The 19,741-nt window shown below is 44.9% G+C and overlaps 1 protein-coding gene across 1 annotated transcript; it reads left to right on the forward strand.

The window, feature by feature from the left end:
• Positions 1-535: 535 nt before the first annotated feature.
• On the forward strand, positions 536-18,681 carry LOC137125102 (aryl hydrocarbon receptor-like). The gene is made up of 11 exons (XM_067500054.1): positions 536-1,137; positions 1,900-2,087; positions 4,575-4,693; positions 6,487-6,576; positions 7,621-7,747; positions 8,099-8,235; positions 9,623-9,828; positions 9,973-10,082; positions 11,362-11,503; positions 11,585-13,016; positions 15,660-18,681. The coding sequence occupies exons 1-11, from the start codon at positions 1,097-1,099 to the stop codon at positions 15,816-15,818; spliced, it is 2,751 nt and encodes a 916-aa protein (XP_067356155.1). The 5' UTR covers positions 536-1,096; the 3' UTR covers positions 15,819-18,681.
• Positions 18,682-19,741: the final 1,060 nt, after the last annotated feature.

Raw genomic sequence — 19,741 nt, forward strand, 5'->3', positions numbered from 1 at the left:
TTGAGCAATGTGATGAAATACAGTGTCCAGCAGATGGCAGTGTAACTCTGTTTTATTAGTTCGTGTAGTTTCACTGCAGGACCAAATATTACAGTGCAAGATAACACACTGTCCCCCAACTTGGAAAAAGAGATGTTACATTGAAATGTCCTTATTTAAAACAAATACAAAGGTACTGAAAAGGTAACTAGTTGAAAAAGCATGAGTACTCATGAGCCAGCTTTTAACATATGACATGCAAATGAAAATGTGCACAGTGAGCAGCTTTAAAACATGTGAAGTCATCCTTTAATGCTAATATCAGCATCAAAAGCTGTTCATTAAAAGTTGATATTTTTCATTTTTACTGTACTTTTATTAATCTATGAATGTATTTCGAAATATCAGGGCTTGTAATATCTATCAGAAATTTTATTTTATTATGCTCTAATTAGATATTCAGTGTCAACCGTCATTTTAAATGTGACTTTATTTAATGTTATTATTAAATTAAAAAACTTCACGAGCTACGATTAACTACGTCACCTTTGTCTGGCTGCGCGCTCCCGCCGACTGCCTGCGGAGCGCGCTCTGGTGAGGGGACCAGGACGGACCCGCGGAGATCAGCATCCGTCAGCAGAACGAGGGGTCCTGGAGATTAGAGAAGAGGTCCGGGAGGACGAGGACGTCTCGGGCGGTTTTTGGCACAGTTTGTTTGGAACAATTCGCGCGCAGAATGTAAGGTTCAAATTGGACTGTTCATCGCGGGACGTCCGCAGGATTTGAGCGTCCGGCGGAGCGCCGCGCACGGCTAACGGGAGCGAGTGCCCGCGATAGTAACGTTGAGTAAGGATACGCGGATGGTAACGTACCTACACAGGGAACTTTTAGTGACGTAAATCACCTGCTCTGTTCTCTCAGGTAAATAAAAGTTGAAGTCACCGTTACGTTTCCCCGGTGTTAGCTGACGGCCGCGCCACCGCTATGTCGCCTGTAACGCTAACAGCTAGCTAACGTTAACTAGCTTAACCCGGTAACGTGACATCACATTATCCAGTGGGACGCGACTTTCCGCCGGGTTCTACTGTCTGGGTTCCACCGGAATAGTCCCAGCAACATGTACGCTGCACGGAAGAGAAGGAAACCGGCGCAGAAGGGGTAAATTATGAAATTAATCTAATCTTCTTCACAGCGCACTTCACTGTTTTTCTGTGTTTCCGACCAGCAACGCTTTACTCTCATATATCGATCAAGAGAACAGAAACATTCATTAAGTTCTTCTGAAGAACTTCTCCAGGCGACGTGATGCTGCTGGTGATCTGTAGAAACTCGTAATAAACCATATCATAATATAACGGGTGTGATGACAACTGTCCTGCATGAACAAATAACGTCTTATCACTGCACGCAGCTGTGTAAAAACCCTTTATTAAATGTTGAAATGATTAAACGATTCTCATCACAACAACATGTTGCAATAATCCGTTAGCAAGCAAAGCGGCTGTTCATTGCAGATCATATGAATAATTGTTGGTCGGACAAAATGATATTTTTGACAGCAACGCTGGTGTAAAGAATTGAGCAACAATACGATGGATTAGTAACCAGTTTATCAGATTACTTAAAACTCTCAATCATGAGTATTTACACATTATGACATTATAAGAAAAGATAATTACTGTGAAGATCTTATTCCACATGCATACAGTATATTCCTTTTTTAGCTTGTTCAACTTTTAAAAAGCTAAATTAAAAATTTGAAAAGTACTGTTTTTATGGCTTTCTGGAGTTTGATTATTTCGTTTTTTAAGAAACATTTTCGGCTGGATTCTGCTCAGGTGTTTTCAGTGACACTGTCTCAGTGTGGGAAATATTCACTGGATAGAATGAGTTAAATATGCGTGTTCCACCTCTATCCAGAAACAAACCGATCCCTGCTGAAGGCGCCAAGTCCAACCCGTCCAAACGCCACCGGGACCGCTTGAACTCAGAGCTGGACCGCCTCGCCAGCCTGCTGCCCTTCCCCCAAGACGTCATCACTAGCCTGGACAAACTGTCCATCCTGAGACTCAGCGTCAGTTACCTCCGCACCAAGAGCTTCTTCTCAGGTAGGACATGCTGCTCTGTGACAGGCAACATTATTATACTGAAACTCTCCTTCACACCTGACACAGTGCGGCGCTGCAGGGGAGGGGGAGTAGTCTGGTTTGTTAAGGTGGTCAGTGGCCAAGAACTGGGACTGATGCTCAAGTCCAGTCACCTTAAACAGTGCAGGATGGGTTTGAACGTACTGGAGACATAACATAACATAACAAGTGTAGCAGCATCAGCATTAGTTTAAAAGTGGTGACAATGATGCCAGATCAAGGGAATTGGAGATGCTGCGAAATGTCATTTTTAAGTCTTGAAACAGCTGCTTGACCTTCTCCTTTTCCGCCCACCGTAACAGCTTTTTACACCTCACGCTCGACCTGTGAACACACACAGGCAGGAAACGTGCAGAAGGTTCCAAACAGAAAGAAATAAGGTCACAGCGAGTTTGTGGAGGCCAGAGTGAATGTGAAAGGTTTTTTTTTTTTTTTTTTGGTTAAAACCCTCAGTTTGGGCCAGTTAAGCTACAGATAAACAAGAGTCACACCAGGCTTTGCAGGTGGAAACTTGAGCTGTTCAATCTGAAACGGAGGATCGGCTTTGTCGAGGTCTTGGTACGCTTTCAAACATAGCACATGAATTTTGGGACGTAGGTGTGTGCGAGCGTGTGCGTGTTGCAGACTTTCATGTGTTCACAGACTGTCTCTTCAAAAACAGGCTTTAGAAATCTGCTCAAGCAGAATATGATGTTTAAGCAGCCGCCAACCCTAAACTAAACCTGGACAACACGTCACACCTCTGAGTCACATGCCGAGCCTGCAGAAACGGGCCAGCACACCCACACTTTGTCCGAGTGCGTGACCCCTGAAACACCCCCCTCTTATCCCAACGTCCTCATACAGCTCCAACGTATTGTAGGTCAGCTCCTTTTGCCTGTGGCCACTCTTGTCTCGGCGTCTCAGCCACACATTAATGTAGTTCTGAGGAGACGGCAGCATTGCAGCGAGCAGAGAGGAGGACGCGAAAGCCTCGGCGAATAAAAACACGAGAGGATAATCCACTCACGGCTGCTTGACAGATTTCTTTGCAGAGGGGAGGGGGACAGACAGGTCCCCGCCTTAAACTTTTGACTCCTGCGATCTCAGCGGAACCCCTGTTTTTCCAGAGTTAATCCAGAATCCTTTGTGTACAGGGAGCTGAGTGTTGGTCTCACCCTCTGTGGGCACATGAAAGAATTACTGCAGGTCAGGTTCGGGTGAGCTTACACACAGATTCTTTTCCTTCTGACCGATAAGCCCCTGTCTGCTAAGCATTCTGCACTTTGGGCCATGGGGAAAGTGAAGCAGTACAAGGTTAAAACAGATGCAGATGTTCTGGTTTTCCTCTGGTTTTGTTGCTGACTGTGTCATTTAGGATCAACCCGATTGCGGCCCTCGCTTCAACCTAGAGAACACATTTTAGTCACAAAGTCTGGGAGCGCACGTGGGTGGGAGATGAGATGCTGGATTGTGGACAGGTTATGGGTTCCTCGTCCCCCACCCCCCCACACTGTAGGACTTGACTACAGTGGAGACTCACTGATGTTAGTGGGTTGTTTTAAAATGCAGGTTGACTGCATTTTGAGTTTAATACCTTCCTAATTGTCAGCGTGTGTGTTTCCTCCCTGCATCTGTAAATGGAGTCAGGGGACTGAAGGGTGTCTGTTGTGATGTTTCCATCGAATGTTGGTGTCCTTGTGCCAACAGAAGTCCCCTTCTCCTTCCTGGTAGCCTCGGGCTGTTTGTTCTTGCCAGCGGCTTCCAGCCATGACGTCAAGGCCCAAAATGCCTCCGCAACCCCTTCACACTGTGAATTATTGATGGTCGACATGCTTTTTCTGCTCTCTCGGTCGTGTAGCTTCCTCGGCGCTGAGCTGTGTCACCAGCAGACAAAGGTTTGGGTACAGCCCGGGGAAGATTTTTATCCTAGGGCAGGTGGGGTCACTTTTCAGTACCAGTTACAGATAGATTTGTCCTAGAACTGTGATGTGTAACACAGAATCCTGATGAGGAGAGTAAGTACATCTCACATGCAGCTAGAATCCAATAATGTGTCAATCAAAGCTGCCGCTAACAGTATTTTTTTGCGTGTCGAATAATTATATCATTTATTTTGTTCAAACATAATATAGCCCAGCAGCCAATAGTCATCTTTGATGAGAATTGTTTTATTATGAATTTGATCATGAAACAGTATGTGTCACAAGTACTCTACAGCTTTCAGGTCATTCTTTCTTATTATGTTTGGTCTTTTGTAGTAGCATGATATATTTCAGTTAACATGTATTTATTAATATATTAATATCAGCTGTTTACCTGCTTGGTCAGTTTATCTGTATAAGCTCTAAAACACAATAACTTAACGATAACTTTTAGAAATGGCTTCAAATTGATCTTCATGTTTACCAGCAGTCTAAGAAGACACCATCATTCATTTACAATCTTTTCCAATCAATTTTTCTTTAGTCGCACTGAAGAACCAGCTGTCTGATGGCACGAGCAAGAGCACTGAGCCCAGCGGTGACCACAGCAAGACGGCAGGATCGGCAGAGACCCCAATACCCGAGGGCGAGCTGCTGCTGCAGGTTGGTGAGAAACAACAGCTGACCTCAGATTACGCCCCTGCTTCTGAGGCTCAGAGTCAGTTTGTGGCGTCTTCCTGCACAGCCGCAGCAAATCAGCACACGTCCTTTTCTCTGTTCACTTTACTGATAAATCTTCTCGGTCTTTAAGGAGTAATTGGTCCCCACAGCACTGAAGAATCTAAAGATGTGTGAGGGCGGCAGCTTTCCTCCCTTCAGCTCTTCCATTTCAGGCACCACTCCATGAATTATATAGAGCCGGTGAACACATGAATTATTGAAGCGAAAGGGGTTTGGATGAAGGACGTGAGTGTTTGTCACTGAAAGAATCCCGCAGAAGAATTGAAGGTTTTCTTTAAGACGTCACAGTAAATGAGCAAATCTCACACCCGCACACCTCGTGTTGTACACTTGAGTTGTTACTTTGTGAGAGAGAGAGAGCAGGGATGAAGACTCAGATCAAATTTTGACTGAAAAAAAAAACCCACACACACTGCTGATCTGTTTAAAACAGCTGTTTTTTGCTGGTACTAAATACTGAACCAAAGAGACAAAACGAGCTGTTCTTCCAGGGAAGATACTGACAGACACAGCAAACGTTAAGGCCCTGTCTCTCCCACAAACACACTCTCAGTCTCTGCTGAGACACAGGTTGACCAAAGATTTGAGTGGCATGTGTTTTCTGTAGCAAATATTTATACACACTTTGCTGCTGCACGCTGTGTTTATGTGGTACTGGGCGTGGTCACATGCTGCAGCCTAAATCTTTGGTCTCAGATACAGAAGGGCTTTTATTAAATATTGCCATGATTTTGGTTCCTAATAAATGAAAGGGTAAAGAGTTTTAAATTAATGACCTTTAAGTTCTACCAGGACTAATACTTGCTGGATGCACGTGTTCCGTATTTTGCACGTGGGAACTTATCTTGAAATACTCCACAACTCCCAGCGAAAAAGAACCAAGGAATCAACCGTCCTCGTTGTATAGATGTTAATAAAGACCCATTTGAATTCTTTCCAGTCACACATTGTCAGTATTGAGTGAGACCCTCCGACCTCCAAAGTGTTAATTATTGAGCAGCTAAAAGTAAGTATCTTAATCCTGATGGCTTTGCATTTTTTAATTCAAGTAATGGATTTGGAAGGAAATTTAGATATGACCCAACAACAGCCCCACAAACACCATCAGAGACTACATGAGACCGTGTTCAGATAAAGGCTGCATTACTGCAGAGCTCATCATCATCATCATCATCATCCTCATCTGTGAGATGTAGGCAGATGCTGGCAGGATGCCGTTGCGACTCTTTGCAGTGTCAGGACACAGTGTCATCACCTCCTCATGGAGCCCTGAGGCCAGGGAAGATGAGGAGGGAGGGGGGCACCAATGATGGAGGTGTTAGTCATCCTGTAGTGAGCCTTTCCTCTACGTGATCCCCTTTGAACTGACTGCATTTCCTCCTCCCTCGCCCCATCTCGCTCCCTCCACCTGAGGGTGAAGTCTCATCCCTCCCCTTTCTCCTTTCTGATACTCTCGTGTTCCCTGCCTTCCTTCTTGTCGTTCTCACGGGGATTAGATTCAAGCTTGACAATTTTTTCTAAACAGACTGGAGACATTGACAGTGAACAACAATTTCCCTTCACTTCACTATCTGTATATACTGATGATTTGAGGTTTTCTTTACTGCCACAATTACAAGCTTTATTCAAGAAGAGAAATATTAAATCAAATAGAATATGGTCATAAGATTTAATGGTAATAAACATGAAACAATCTGTATGTTTTGTCTCTGCAGGCCCTAAATGGCTTTGTCCTAGTGGTGACGGCAGAGGGAATCATCTTCTTCTGCTCTCACACCGTCCAGGATTATCTCGGCTTCCATCAGGTAAAACCTGTAAATGTCTTGGACAGGTATCAAACAGCCTTCAGTCGCTGGTGAGAGCAATAATATTCCCCTGGAGACGTGTCGGGTTTGGATTACTAGGAGTTAACTCGGGCTACAGACGGGTGACTTAGGAGACAGGTGTGTCCACAGAGAGGTGGAGCTAACAAGCACGGTGAGGTTAAAGACGGGTGCACCCAGAGAGCAGCATGTGAAGGCATTATCCTCACCATGCAGAGGATTGTCACACATGCACATATGGAGCGAGAGGCTTAATCCACTCAGCCTCCTGCTTATCTCATTGTAAGGAGTGTGATTATCAAATTATCTCAAGTCTGTCTGACTGTCCTCACACAATAGCCGTCGTCCACACCACGATGTGAACATCACCTCGCCTTAATAGAAAATACATATGTGAGTAGAGCTGAGCTTTTAACCAGTAACTAACGGTGATAACTTTGTGACACAAACCGTTCTGAAAAGTCCATAAAGTCCTTTGCACTATGATAAGCAGGGTTTATCATAGTGCTGAGCTATTGATAAGGTTTGATCACTGCACCAAGATTGTACTTCGTATTATATTTATGTTTGCAAATGTTTCTACAACTAACCCCACTCTAATGCAGCACACAGCATTTAATCACTGCTGTCTTAACATACAGTAGCCGCTGCTTCAGAGGCACAGAGGTGACCTGACTTTGCCCCCTCCCACACAGAGAGGGTAGGTCCACTCCGTGCCTCAGCCAGGTCACGCTGGGTCTAGACCGCGGGGACCAGGGTCATGGCAGGTTTTTAGCTCTGTTTCAGCTGTTTGAATCAAAGTGACACTTGATTTCTTTTGGCTCCACTTCAAGGCAACTGGAATCTAGCGCGGCCCCCGGGGTGTTCCAGCTCTCAGTAACTGACTGACAAAAACACCCACTTATCCCATGTAGTCTTATATTTAGCCTTCAAATCACTCCACGCTACATCCTAACACCATGTTTCTTCAACACCCATCATACATAAAGGAAAAAACTCTGTTTTCTTGCGTTGTTCTTCTGCCAGACTGATGTGATGCACCAGAGTGTGTTTGAGCTGGTCCACACCGAAGACCAGCAAGAGTTCAGGAGGAACCTGCACTGGGCCCTCAATCCCCCTTCTGATCTCGAATCACCCACTGATCGCCCAACAGGTCTGTCTGCTAAAGACTGTTTAATTCAACTCATTGTTGTTGAGAAGCATCGTCAAACCCTGTAGACAGAGTCTGTGCTTTGAGGGTAGAAGTTTCCCCCTTTAAACCTCCTGGATGTTGAATGTGAGCTGACAGGCTTTAATGACAGGCTCCTGAGATGTGCTCTGCATGTCACACGCTTCAACACAGCAGCTAAAACAATGCCACCCTCTCACCATTGCACTCACTTACTGGGCAGACTAAGCTATACAAATGCAGACTTGTCATTTTGAGTTAGGTATGTGTCAGCGGGTAACAGGAATGCACTTAAATGTCACTCATGAATCTAAAAGGACTTTTCGATGTTCTCAGATGGGGAACCTGTGTCTCTCTCCTCCTGCCTGGTGAGCTACAATCCTGAGCAGCTTCCACCTGAGAACTCCTCGTTCCTGGAGCGGAGCTTCGTCTGCCGATTGCGCTGTTTGCTGGACAACTCCTCCGGCTTCCTGGTACATCAGAGATTTGCTTGTTAAAACCTTCATTTAGTGTAAAGTGTCAGTGTTGTTTCAAGACCTTTTTAATTCAACCACATGTGGCTAAACGAATGAACGTAACCAACAAGCCAAATAGTGGAAAAACTGTTGGTGCTGCAGGCAGCATGGTGGCCTCCTCAGAGCCCCTTCAGGATCAGAAGCCACCGTTTACTCCTATAATCCTCCTCGGGGTCGTGGGGAAAAGGGCCTTAATCCTCCCGCCACCCAGAGGCGATGAGAGCAGAGGGGTGAACTTGCTTAGTCAGGGTTGGTAGCTGGTAGCGGGTCACCGCTGCTCAAGTAGCTGCAGATGGAGAAAACGTGGGAAAACAGGGTCAGATTCCCCACAAGCAAGGCACTGCAGGGACCACACCCTCGCTACAATCTAGCCTCTCATTCATACGGATTTGGTGCTTTTCTTTCTTTTAATAGGTGTAGCGTCCACACTTTGTACCGACTTGCACAAAGAGGCCTGGGGGTTTGAGGGGTTTATCATCTTACCCGGGGACACTCCCGTAGGGATATTCTGAACCTGCATCTCTGAGTCCTCCCTTTGCGTGAGCAGTAAGCCAGGTTTCTGCCTCTGTCTCTTGCTCACCACGGCTTTGGTTTTTATAATCTCTCCTGCTATTCAGAGCTGGATTCCTAACATCACAGCTACAGGCCCCTAAATCCACCAAGGGCTCTTAACCAGAGCTAATGGGGTAAGGTTTGGGGGGTGGGGGTCTTCACACGAGACACAGACAGAAGGAGTGTTTTCAACTTGAATTTATTGTTTAGTTTATTTTTTTCTTTTAGAAAATTGCTTCTGGTGGTTGCTGTTCACTTAACCGTAACGTTAGGGTGTCTGTTGTTGTCACAAATGGATTTTCGCTGTCTGACCTTCTTAGGTGGAAAGATGGAGGGTTGAATTTAGCCTGTCGACATGCTGCTACATGTTAGTGTTCAAGGCCATAGGGTCACCAAAGTTTAGAGATTTCATCATGAGACTGTCCGTGTTCACTTCAAAAAAATCCACAAAATTGTCACAACATAAATTAGTCAAGTCCCAGTGGTGTAAATGCTGTGTTTTCGTCATGTGACCAGAGGGAAAGAAGCTGCTAGAGTTTTCAGTAAGAGACACCAGTGTGTTTACAGTGTATACAGGAGTGGTTTGGCTCACTACATTATCCTGCAGGACAAATAAGACTAATGGTGCTTGACGGGGTGAAACGAAACAGCACTTATTATTCATCTGCTGTGGAGGCTCGATGCAACAGTCTCAGAGGAAGGAGACAAATCCTGGGTAGAATGATGGGAAAGAAGAACCCGTTCATTGTTGTCATGATTTGTTGACCAAAAACTCTTCCTCCCATCCTGTCAGGCACTGAACATCCAGGGCCGCCTCAAGTTCCTCCACGGTCAGAGCCGCCGGCAGTGCGACGACGGGGGCAGGATCCCGCCTCAGCCTGCCTTGTTTGCCATCGCCACACCGCTTCAGCCTTCTGCAATACTGGAAATCAGGACCCGAAACATGATCTTCAGGACCAAACACAAGCTTGACTTCACACCCATGGCCTGTGATGCAAAGTGCGTAGAGTCAGAACCTCGTGTTCATTAAGGGTTTCACTCAAACATCCGTTAAAGCTTGTGGCAGCAGAATGAAACTCCACAAGGTGTTTTACCAGTTTATTTCATAGATTATAAGCTTATAGATGTTTGTGTATGTTTCAGGGGTAAAGTAGTTCTAGGCTACACTGAGGCGGAGCTGAGAGTCCGAGGGTCCGGGTACCAGTTCATCCACGCTGCTGACATGCTGTACTGCGCAGAGAACCACGTTCGAAGTAAGGCACACGTCATGATAGTTGATGAAGCTGACGCTGGCACTGAAAGGCTGCCGGTTCTTCTGTTTAATAGAGAATACAAAGCATTTTTTCAGAATCTAGTTTTATAATAGTGTGTTCAGTATATTGCATCCTTTTCCATAGCAAATTATTATTACCTATGTCTCATGTTCGGCCCAAACTGCAAACTTGACACATGCAACAAACGCTGTGTGTGCGTCTCTTGATGGTGGAGGAAATATCAGAGCGAGAGCCAAGTGTCCTACTTAGCTTATGCATCGGATGACCTGGTTAGACGTAACCATGGTGCCCCCAGACCCTGTATGGCTCACACACAAAAACTCATACTGTATGCATGTAGTCAAGCATACGGGAATCACCAAACATGCATATGCTTTTGGAAACATATGGCAGGAACTAACTTGACTTCTCTGCAAACAACAAAGCCAAGAGCTAACGTATACCTGCGTTGGTTGTTTATTTTTACCATTTGTCTTTAGCCAATGATGAGCACAGAAGTGGCTGAAAGGAAGGTGATGGAGTTTGATTGGCTGGGAACATTGCAGCTCACCGAATCCCTGCAGCTCCCCTTTAAATACAGATAGACATATTACAGTACCCTCTAAAAAATATTGTGTAGTGACTCTATACTAGATACTATACAAATACTAAAATCATTTGGGGCAGTAACACAAACAAAGGCTGCAAGGTCTCAGCACAAACACTAAAATCCCAAATACAAACAACAACACTATAATGTACTTACAATATCACATTTCCTGGTTGGTCCAATCAGATTGAATTCTTATTGATTGGAGTTTGAGTGTGCAGGACGCACAAATCACACAAACTAACACATTAATTGTTAAAAGGGTGTAGACATCTCTTTGAGATGCTTGTGCCCCACTTGTTACACGGCACAGTGATGTTCAAACCTCGCTCACTTGTAAATGTTTAATTATTGGTATTGATTGGTTGTATTGGACGAGGCTCTGGTCTTTCTAAGAGCTTGTTTCGAAAGCAGCCAGCAGAGAAACACGACCTGCTCTGCAATTACACACACCAGCAGACACAGTGCTGAGCTATGGTGATGAGGGACTGGGGGGAGAGAGCGGTGCGACGGTGTACAAAGAGCACTGCTAGCCTGTGCATGTGGCCAAACTCAATATCAGCACGTAGCCTCGCATCACAGCAGCAAGCCAGACTGAGCTAATGCAATGAGTGTGCACACACTGCGGGGTACGCAGAACAGCAAGGGTCTCATCTGATGTGATTCCAGTGATAAAGACGGGCGAGAGCGGCCTGACTGTCTTCAGGCTGCTCACCAAGGAAAACCAGTGGAAGTGGGTGCAGGCCAACGCCCGGCTCGTCTACAAGAATGGGAAGCCAGACTACATCATTGCTACCCAGAGGCCTTTGGTGTAAGTGTGCCACTATTCCAGCGTGATCTCTGACTCTTAGTGCTTTTATCCTGTAATATTTTCTATCATCTGTTTCCACAGGGAGGAGGAAGGAGGGGAATACCTGAGGAAGCGATCCATGCACCTTCCCTTTACCTTTGCCACCGGAGAGGCTCTGCTCTACCAGACCAGTTATCCACTGCATGGCTTCACTGACACTTTCAAGGGCAAAGCCAAAGGCAGCAAATCCAAGAGGGGCAAAGTGGACAAGAGCTCTTCTGAAGAACTGGACCCAAAGTCCCTGCTGGGAGCACTGATGAGCCAGGACAGCTCGGTGTACTTCAGTCAGCCAGACCCAGAACCTGTGGTGTCCTACCACAAGAGCGTTGTCAGCCAGCAGCAAGGCCACACTGATGGTTTTGGTGGCTTGTTTAATGGTGACAGCTGGCATAGTGTACCTGACAGTGACACAGGGAGGTGCAGCAGCAAAGTCACCAGTTACGACCCACTCCTGGCCACCCTGGACTCCCTGTCTCTTGATGGAGATGAGACATGTTCAAACAGTGAGCTGTTCAGTGCCTTGGAGAATCTGGGCCTGAACGCTGAAGACTTGGAGCTCCTGCTGCTTGACAAGAGGATGATGCAGGTGGAGCTTGATCCCAACCACACCCCCACCCTCAGCGACCTGCTCACCAACAATGAAATTCTCACCTACATCCACAACTCCCTCGAGAGTGGCACAGAGGGAGAGGGACAAGGGGACAAAGGTGGATTTGCACTTTCAGGTCATTTACCAAACCCAGACTCAGCCCAAAGTGTTTCCCAGCAGGTGTGTTTGATACCTGCTGCCCCTCCAGCGACTCCCACCGGCAGGGCGCCCATCATCCAGCTGTCCCAACAGATGCAGCAGCACGTCAGTGCAGGCAAGCTGCAACAGACCTTGTCCTTCTCCCAGCCTGGAACTGTAGACGCCAACATTTTACCCGGGATTTCTAACAGCGCCTGGATGGTCGAGGCGAAGGACAGCCACACCCATCACCACCCGCACGCTGTACTCAAAGCCTCACCTTTGAATAGTCAACATGAACACTTTGATTCACTACTGGAATCAGGGGAGCAGTGGCAGCTCCAGCAGGTCCGGGCCCATCAGAGACTGAGCACCCAAAATGCTTTGCTGCCTGGCTCCCAAGATCAGTTTGGAATGACAACGCAGGAATCCGTCATTGCAAACGGACACACAGACTTTGCACCAATCCTGGAGGATGGCCACACAGATTACAGCATCTCCAGCACACAGGCAGCTGGTGAAGTACAGAATGGTGAGACCACAGCAGGTGCTGGTCACTACCAGAGCGTGATGACACCCTCTCTGTCCTACCAGCTGCCGGAGCACCAGCACCAGCACAGTCAGCTTCCGCCATCTTGTCTGCCCCAGAGCTCTGCACTGGATTTAGAGCAGCTTCTGGGTCTGTCCCAGCCACAGCAGGACTACAGCATGTTCAGGACAAGTAAAGAAGATAACAGTAACAGCAAGGTAAGAGGTCGCGGAATGTGATACATAAGTGTCGTTAGAACCTGTCTACTTAAATCGGTATGGGACTACAAACATGGCCGTTAGGACTCAGACTGTGGTTTTCTCTGACAGGCATCTAATTGTATGCTATATTTTGAGTTTTTTCAGTCATGTATGGGCTGAACTTTTTTGTTTCATACCTTTAAATTCTGCTGCAATAATTTAATATTCACACCCATGAAAACAGGGTTTTTGCTGTATGGCTCTGAGCATAACTCAGCGTAGGTGCTTCTCCCTCTCTTACCGGTCATGTTTAAAACGAATCCCACTTAAATGTTCGGTCTTGTGTCAGGCCGGTTCTGCTTTGTCATTTTACTCTTACTGTCCAATAATCGCTACGGTTGCCAGCCCACACAGTTGACTCTTTCCAACTGAGGAGTCCTGGAGTGTGTGAAGCTTCGGAATCAACAACCACAGCCCTTCGACGCTTTGCTCTTCTCTTTCTTTTTTTCCAGCACACAGAGGCCTCAGGCTGGCACGGAGCTCAGTTTAAACTGTGGTGATGTAGCCAGACATGCCATGCATCTAAGACGAGGGGGAGCCGGGTCAGAGAATAGACTGGAATCTAATGCAGCTGAGTGTGTATTTGTAATGAGGGGGAATTCTGCTCAGTGATTAAGTGAGTTACAATGTGCTCTTCTAAAATCCACAGAACCTTTATTTCCCCTCTAAAACTGCTGACTTAGCTCCAGTCCTAATTAGCAACTTGGATTAATCCGTTGCAGCCTTATTAACACGTTAGGTACATTAGTGGATATGTTGAAATAATTCTAAATATTTATAGTGATCTTGTTGCACGTCTGGAACACAGATCGTGTCAGTATTATTTTGGTTGCTCTATGAGGCTGTGCAGTCTTCAATAGAAGCATGACTTCACCTTTAAAGCCCAACAAAACCTTTTTTCCCTTGCTGACAGTCGGGGCTGGAGACTGTCATCCTAAAAACAGGCACAGGAGGTCCAGACAAATTCCCGTCATAAAACATAACGAGGTAATGGGGCTTCGCCAATTTACCAAATTTAGGAAGGCTTAAAACCAGGAATGTCTCGGGAGCTTTGGTAACTTAGCTGCATTTAGACAAAGCAAACTCACACAAAAGCCAGACGTCCTGTTTGTTCTACCAGCACGGTTTAAATGCAACGAAACTAAGCTGCTGTCGTTTTAATCTCAGCTTCAGTCCTGTCTGAACACAAATTGATAAAAAAAATAAATAAAATCTTTCCTGCAGAAAAGCTTGTGACTGATCCAGCAGTTATTAAAGATCAGTAAAACACTTCCTCATCAGCTTTGGACTCTCTGCCGTCTATTTTTTCGGCACTGTTGTTCCCTCATGTCCTGTTTTCCCAGGCATGAAGAGCATTGCTGGTGTTGAGAGTGAAAAACAAACTCCGAGACAACACAACATGAGAGAATGGAGCAAAGAGACAGCAGTGAGGAAGAATACAATAATGAATAGAATAAGGTCGGAACGGGCCCAGAGATGGCCGACCCCGGGAGGCATCCATTTACCCCCGCTCTGCTCGGCCTCCACTGTTATTCTTCAGGGTCAGTAGCTTTCACTGAAAGAAAAATACTGGCAGTCTGGCCAGTCAAGCATGAGCGGGGCTGACCTACAATTTGACTGCCATCATTACCTAATGCTGCAAATGCAGGACGGAGGGGGAGGCGGACGATGCACCGAGAGTCTGTTCTCAGCTCACGCAGGAGCAGGCCTCCGCTTTATGTATATTGTGAGTGTAAACTTATAGTAACGTGTGAATAAAGATAAAGTGCAGCAAGGATTTTTTTTGCTTTTACAAGAAATGACCGCGTGTCAGAGCAAGAACATAAACCCTGATACTGATTACTCGCAGGCATGTTGTATGACTGATGTTGTCTAAGCCAGAGTAAAAGCGTGCACATCACCCACTAAGGTGTGAAAACGGACGCAGATGCCAACATTGTTCTTCAAGCGTAACCCCGGAGTTTTATTTTCAATTTCGCTTTCTAGGTGCTAAACAGTCGTAATAAACAATACATTTTTAGAATTTCAGATTTAAAAAAAAAAAGCTCAAGACAGGATTGTTCACGATTTACATGCTACATGTGATTACGATGAGCAGTAGTTGTGGCCAATACATTGAATAGTGCTGGTAATTGATGGTGGTAATCTGCAGTAGTTTGAAGTTTTATTCTATTTATTTGTGTAGATCTCTTGTCTAAAATCAGACTAACTTGGCATCATACACAGGATATTCATAATTAGAGTAAGTGCCTGTAAGAGCAGGATTTGAAAGATACCTGCAAGATCAGATTCAGGGTGAAATTACACGAGTCCCATTTCTGATAGTTTATGTGTTTATATGTTTGTATACATCACTAACTGTGTTAGTGCTCAACCAAAGATGCACTAAGATTTTGTTATGCAGGCTCACAACAATTCTTTGAAGCTTGCTGAGGCTCAGCTTCAGCTAAATGATGTCACACAACAACAAGCATCTCATTTCTGCACCAATGAAGAAACTCAATTTTATCTTTCAGTGACGAAAGAGCATCCGAGTCCGTGGCAGACATGTCCCGGGACACCTGTAAACCGTTTGTTTGTTTGTTTGTTTGTTTGTTTCAGCTGGAGAACGTTTGCCTGCTCGGTCCCACCAACAGAGCGTACATCCAGTCGTGTCTGATGCCCAGGGGACACGGCGCAGCAACGAGTGACGTCCCCGTCTCACTTCCAGATGCCCTCCCCGTCATGCAGGACCCTGCGAAATCCGGCTTTTTCCTTTAAAGGAATGAGCCCAGAGAAGATGGTACAGAAAAAAGAATATACGAGTTGAAACTAAAAGGTTTATGCTGGATAAGAAGTGCCAAAAATTTTAACTCTCTTCAAGAAAGTACTGTGTGTCTTGCATAGCATGTGTCCTGATGTCTCATGCGACTGTGAGACAATCTGGTAAGAAAGCCAAGGTTACTTAGGTAGCGTGAAGATGCGTATTGTGTTTTTATATGTCACACTAGGGGTCACAGTACAGTATTACTATGCACTCACTGAAATCTGGTTTTAATGTTTGGATGAGATCAGTCGGGACATTTCCAGTTTGCTGACTCACCTGAACAGCAGCCAAAACTCATCACTTTTTGATTTGTGCATTCAAAGTTAAAGTCGCTGTGATGTTCAAGAGGATGAAAAGTTACCTTGTGTTGATGCTGGGGGGGAAATAAGACCCAGCTCAGTATGTAAGGTGTGGGGGCGGGGGGAGGGGGTGTTTAGGCCAATAGCCATGAGATTTGGACTGAACTCAGCAACAAAATATTTAAACACAAGTGATCCACTATCACCTAGAAGTAGATGATTTGTAAAGTCGATTTCATTGGTTCTGGTGCTTTACCAGCCAACAAAACAGCATTTCCTTCTTACTTCAAATGTTACAGAGATGAGACGTAAACACATGATCAGAATGGTTAAAATCAGAAAAGAGGAGCAGTCGGAAATGTGTTATTTATTGCTGCTGCTGCTTCTGTGGCAGCTGCGCGGCAGCAGTTACTGTATCTGATGCTGCATTTTAGCCTGTTTGAGGTTTACAATGATGTTGTGCACTTACATGTCAATTGCAGTCCATCAGTGGCACTGAAATCCGATCTTAAAAGCATTTTTGTTTCCTGACCGGAGACAGTGTGAGAATCTCCCATTAATGCCTTGACTCCCACGTACCTTTTCCTGCAGTCATGCCATGTGGGAAACGGTCTAAATGTAAATAACAGAATCACAAAGTAGTTGCTCGAGGAGCTAAAGATTAATCAAAGACAACATCGAGTTGTTTTGTAAGTGTTGCCTTCATTTTCTTCCTGTTGATGAGAGTTCTCAGACGTTCTCCTCTTGACTGACGCCAAAAGCTACCGTAGCCGTTGGAAGATGTAGTATCCAAACTGACACTGTGACAGACGACACTGGCTGCTCTTGAATTCTGTGTCACTGAGATGTTCATACAGCTGCTCTGCAGACAGTTTGTGTCTGTGTTGTTCTTGTGTAAATGTCGAGCAAAGTGCTCATCACTCCTCCTCGTACATGTCGCTTGTGAAGGCCACACGGATGTAAAGACTCAGAACCAGCACGCGCATCTAAAAGCCTTTATTGCATTCATGTCATGCCAGACGTCCTGTGCATGAGCAGCAGAATCGTAGCTTACACTGGATTTTACTTCATGGACACAACACACATCCTGACTCAGATTTGTGAACTTGTGTACACAAACGTCTCCTCAGTAAACTGTTGCTCTACTCGTGAACTGACACTAGCACCTTCATGCAGAGAATAAAAAAACATGTTGGCAAATAAAAAGACAACTTTTAAAAATTTTAAAAAACGCTTTTTATACAATAGAAATAACTTACAGGATGTGTCCAGAGTTTTAAAGCCAAGACAAAATGATGGCTCACATTTCTAAAAGGCTGTCTGGTAGAGTTTTTTTCTGTCAATATCTAACTTAATATATAACTTTTAATTTATTTACAAAATTAAGATTTGTTTATAATTCATGCAGCAACTATTCAGACTCTCACGGCTCTTGGTGGAGGTTAAAGTAAAGCTGTGGTCCGGCTTCATAGAGACGATGGCATTAGGCACGTTTCTTAAACCAAGCCGCAATTTTTCTCTAATCTCAACCAAAGTGCTTTTCTTGCCTGAGCTGTAAGACTTTGTTCATCAGAGATACGTTGCATCACAACATAATCGTCCACAAGTTATGTTAAAAGAAACTTTGCAGGGTCTTTTTTTAATAAGAACATGTTGAGGAGCCAGGGCTGGTGTCATAAGACCTAAAAGCATTTAGCACCAACTCCAAAACCAAAAGAGTTCAATGTGAAGAAACATGTCGGCTGTCGCTCTGTCGTTGAATGTGTAAAGCTGTTTGAAGCCTGAAGCTTTTATTGCACTATGAAAAGGTGCTTAAACACGTCTTGTCAGTATTAGTAGTTGAAACAAACATCTCAATGAAGAAATGCATTTCCATATTTACCATTTCTTCTGCTGTCATTTTCTCTTGTAGTGCTTCGATTTCTTAGAAAACCTATTTAAAGCTGGTGGCGAGGCCAGAAAAAGCTGTATCGGCCCGAGAAGGCGCTTTAAAAACTCCAACACAATAAGATTGTGTGTATAAGACTTGATTTGTAAACGCATTGTTGCAAGCACTTCTTTGAAATCACAGCTCTTACAAACTTTCTTCAGCACTGAAAATAGTAGAAAAAAAGCATTTTATGACTCCATGTTGTATGAATATTGTTCCTGAGCGTTGTTTGTGTGTGTGTGTTGATCTTGATGCAGTGCTGTTTACAGCTTGGTGTATGAAGAGGTAACGTGTTTAACTCAAAATTCAGTCATATCCTATAGTTTATTACTCAGTATCTTTGAACCACGTTCTCCTCCAGAGGACCTTTAAAAGTGAGGTTTTGTGTCTCCGTTCTCAGCCATTTCATCATCAAACCCAACTGTGAAACCAAACCCTCCTCAAGCTGTGACATCGTGGTTCTTTTTCATTTTTAAGTAACGTTTATCACTGAAACTTGTAGTTGTATGTACATTTTTAAAAAAAATGCAGTTTGACTGTGAGCCACATGTTCTGGGTCCTGGAAATAAAAGGTTTTGTGCAATCTCACTACATTTGTTTTGGTTGGTACTTAACGTCCTCTTGTCCTTTCAGAACCTGCGGCCGTCAGACTAGTTCCCCGCTCCATCCATCACCCGCCCTGCTTAAGTACCCCCCCTCCCCCTCCGTGCCCCAGTCAGCCCCCAGGCAGTGTAGGGATTAGCCAGCCAGACCAACCTGCCATCTGAGTCTGCAGGAGTCTTTCACCTTACAGGAAAGTTAGGTGAGACTTTAAGAAGACGGACAGACATGTTGTTTACATTATTGAGATAAAATCATATGGATCTCAACATACTAAGTTCATATTTTTAGCATCAGCTCTAGAAAAGCAGTGTTAGCAAATTAGCCGTGCACTGTGTGTTATATTTAATAAAGGAATGATCACAACACAAAAACGCGCTGAAAGTGTCAGCTGATGACAGGTGTGTTCAGAAAACAGTGTGGAGCCTCAGAGAGTTTAAACACTGAAGTGTTGCACGCTACCAACAACCTGAGGGGGATTTTTGGTGCTGTCACAGACCCCGCAGCCAAAAACACACATATACACACACACAGCACCTCTGTCCATTACCACCAATCTGTTCTTAGGCTTTTTGCACCTGCAGAAGTGTGAACGCACGCCCTGCTGAAAGAGAACCAACACACCCTGCTACCAGAGGCTGCTGCCCACTGACTGACTACACGGATTCACCATCGTCTGAAAAACCAACCATTTAAACCATTTTAGTCGGCAGGTGTTTGTTGGCACAGAAAAAAGAAAGAAGATCATTTCCCGATGCAATGAAAACAGCTGTCATCTCCCATCAAGTGGATGAACAGCGTTAAAAATTAAATCTCCTTCATTCCTCTGGGCTCAGAGAGAAAGAGGTCAGAGAGGATCTGTTTGGTTTTCCTTGCTAAAAAAAAAATACAGCAGAGGAAGCTCGCTGTCAGGAGTCAAGCTCACATCTTTAATGACTCACCTGGAATCATTTATTAGAGTTTTTCTCCTCCCGCCGTCTTCAGCCGTCTGACTTTGCCCGTTAGTGACGTGATCAATCAACCAAGCAAGATGTTGTGTGGTCCACTT

Source organism: Channa argus, chromosome 4 (assembly GCF_033026475.1).
Source record: "Channa argus isolate prfri chromosome 4, Channa argus male v1.0, whole genome shotgun sequence".
Taxonomy (NCBI): Eukaryota; Metazoa; Chordata; class Actinopteri; order Anabantiformes; family Channidae; genus Channa; species Channa argus.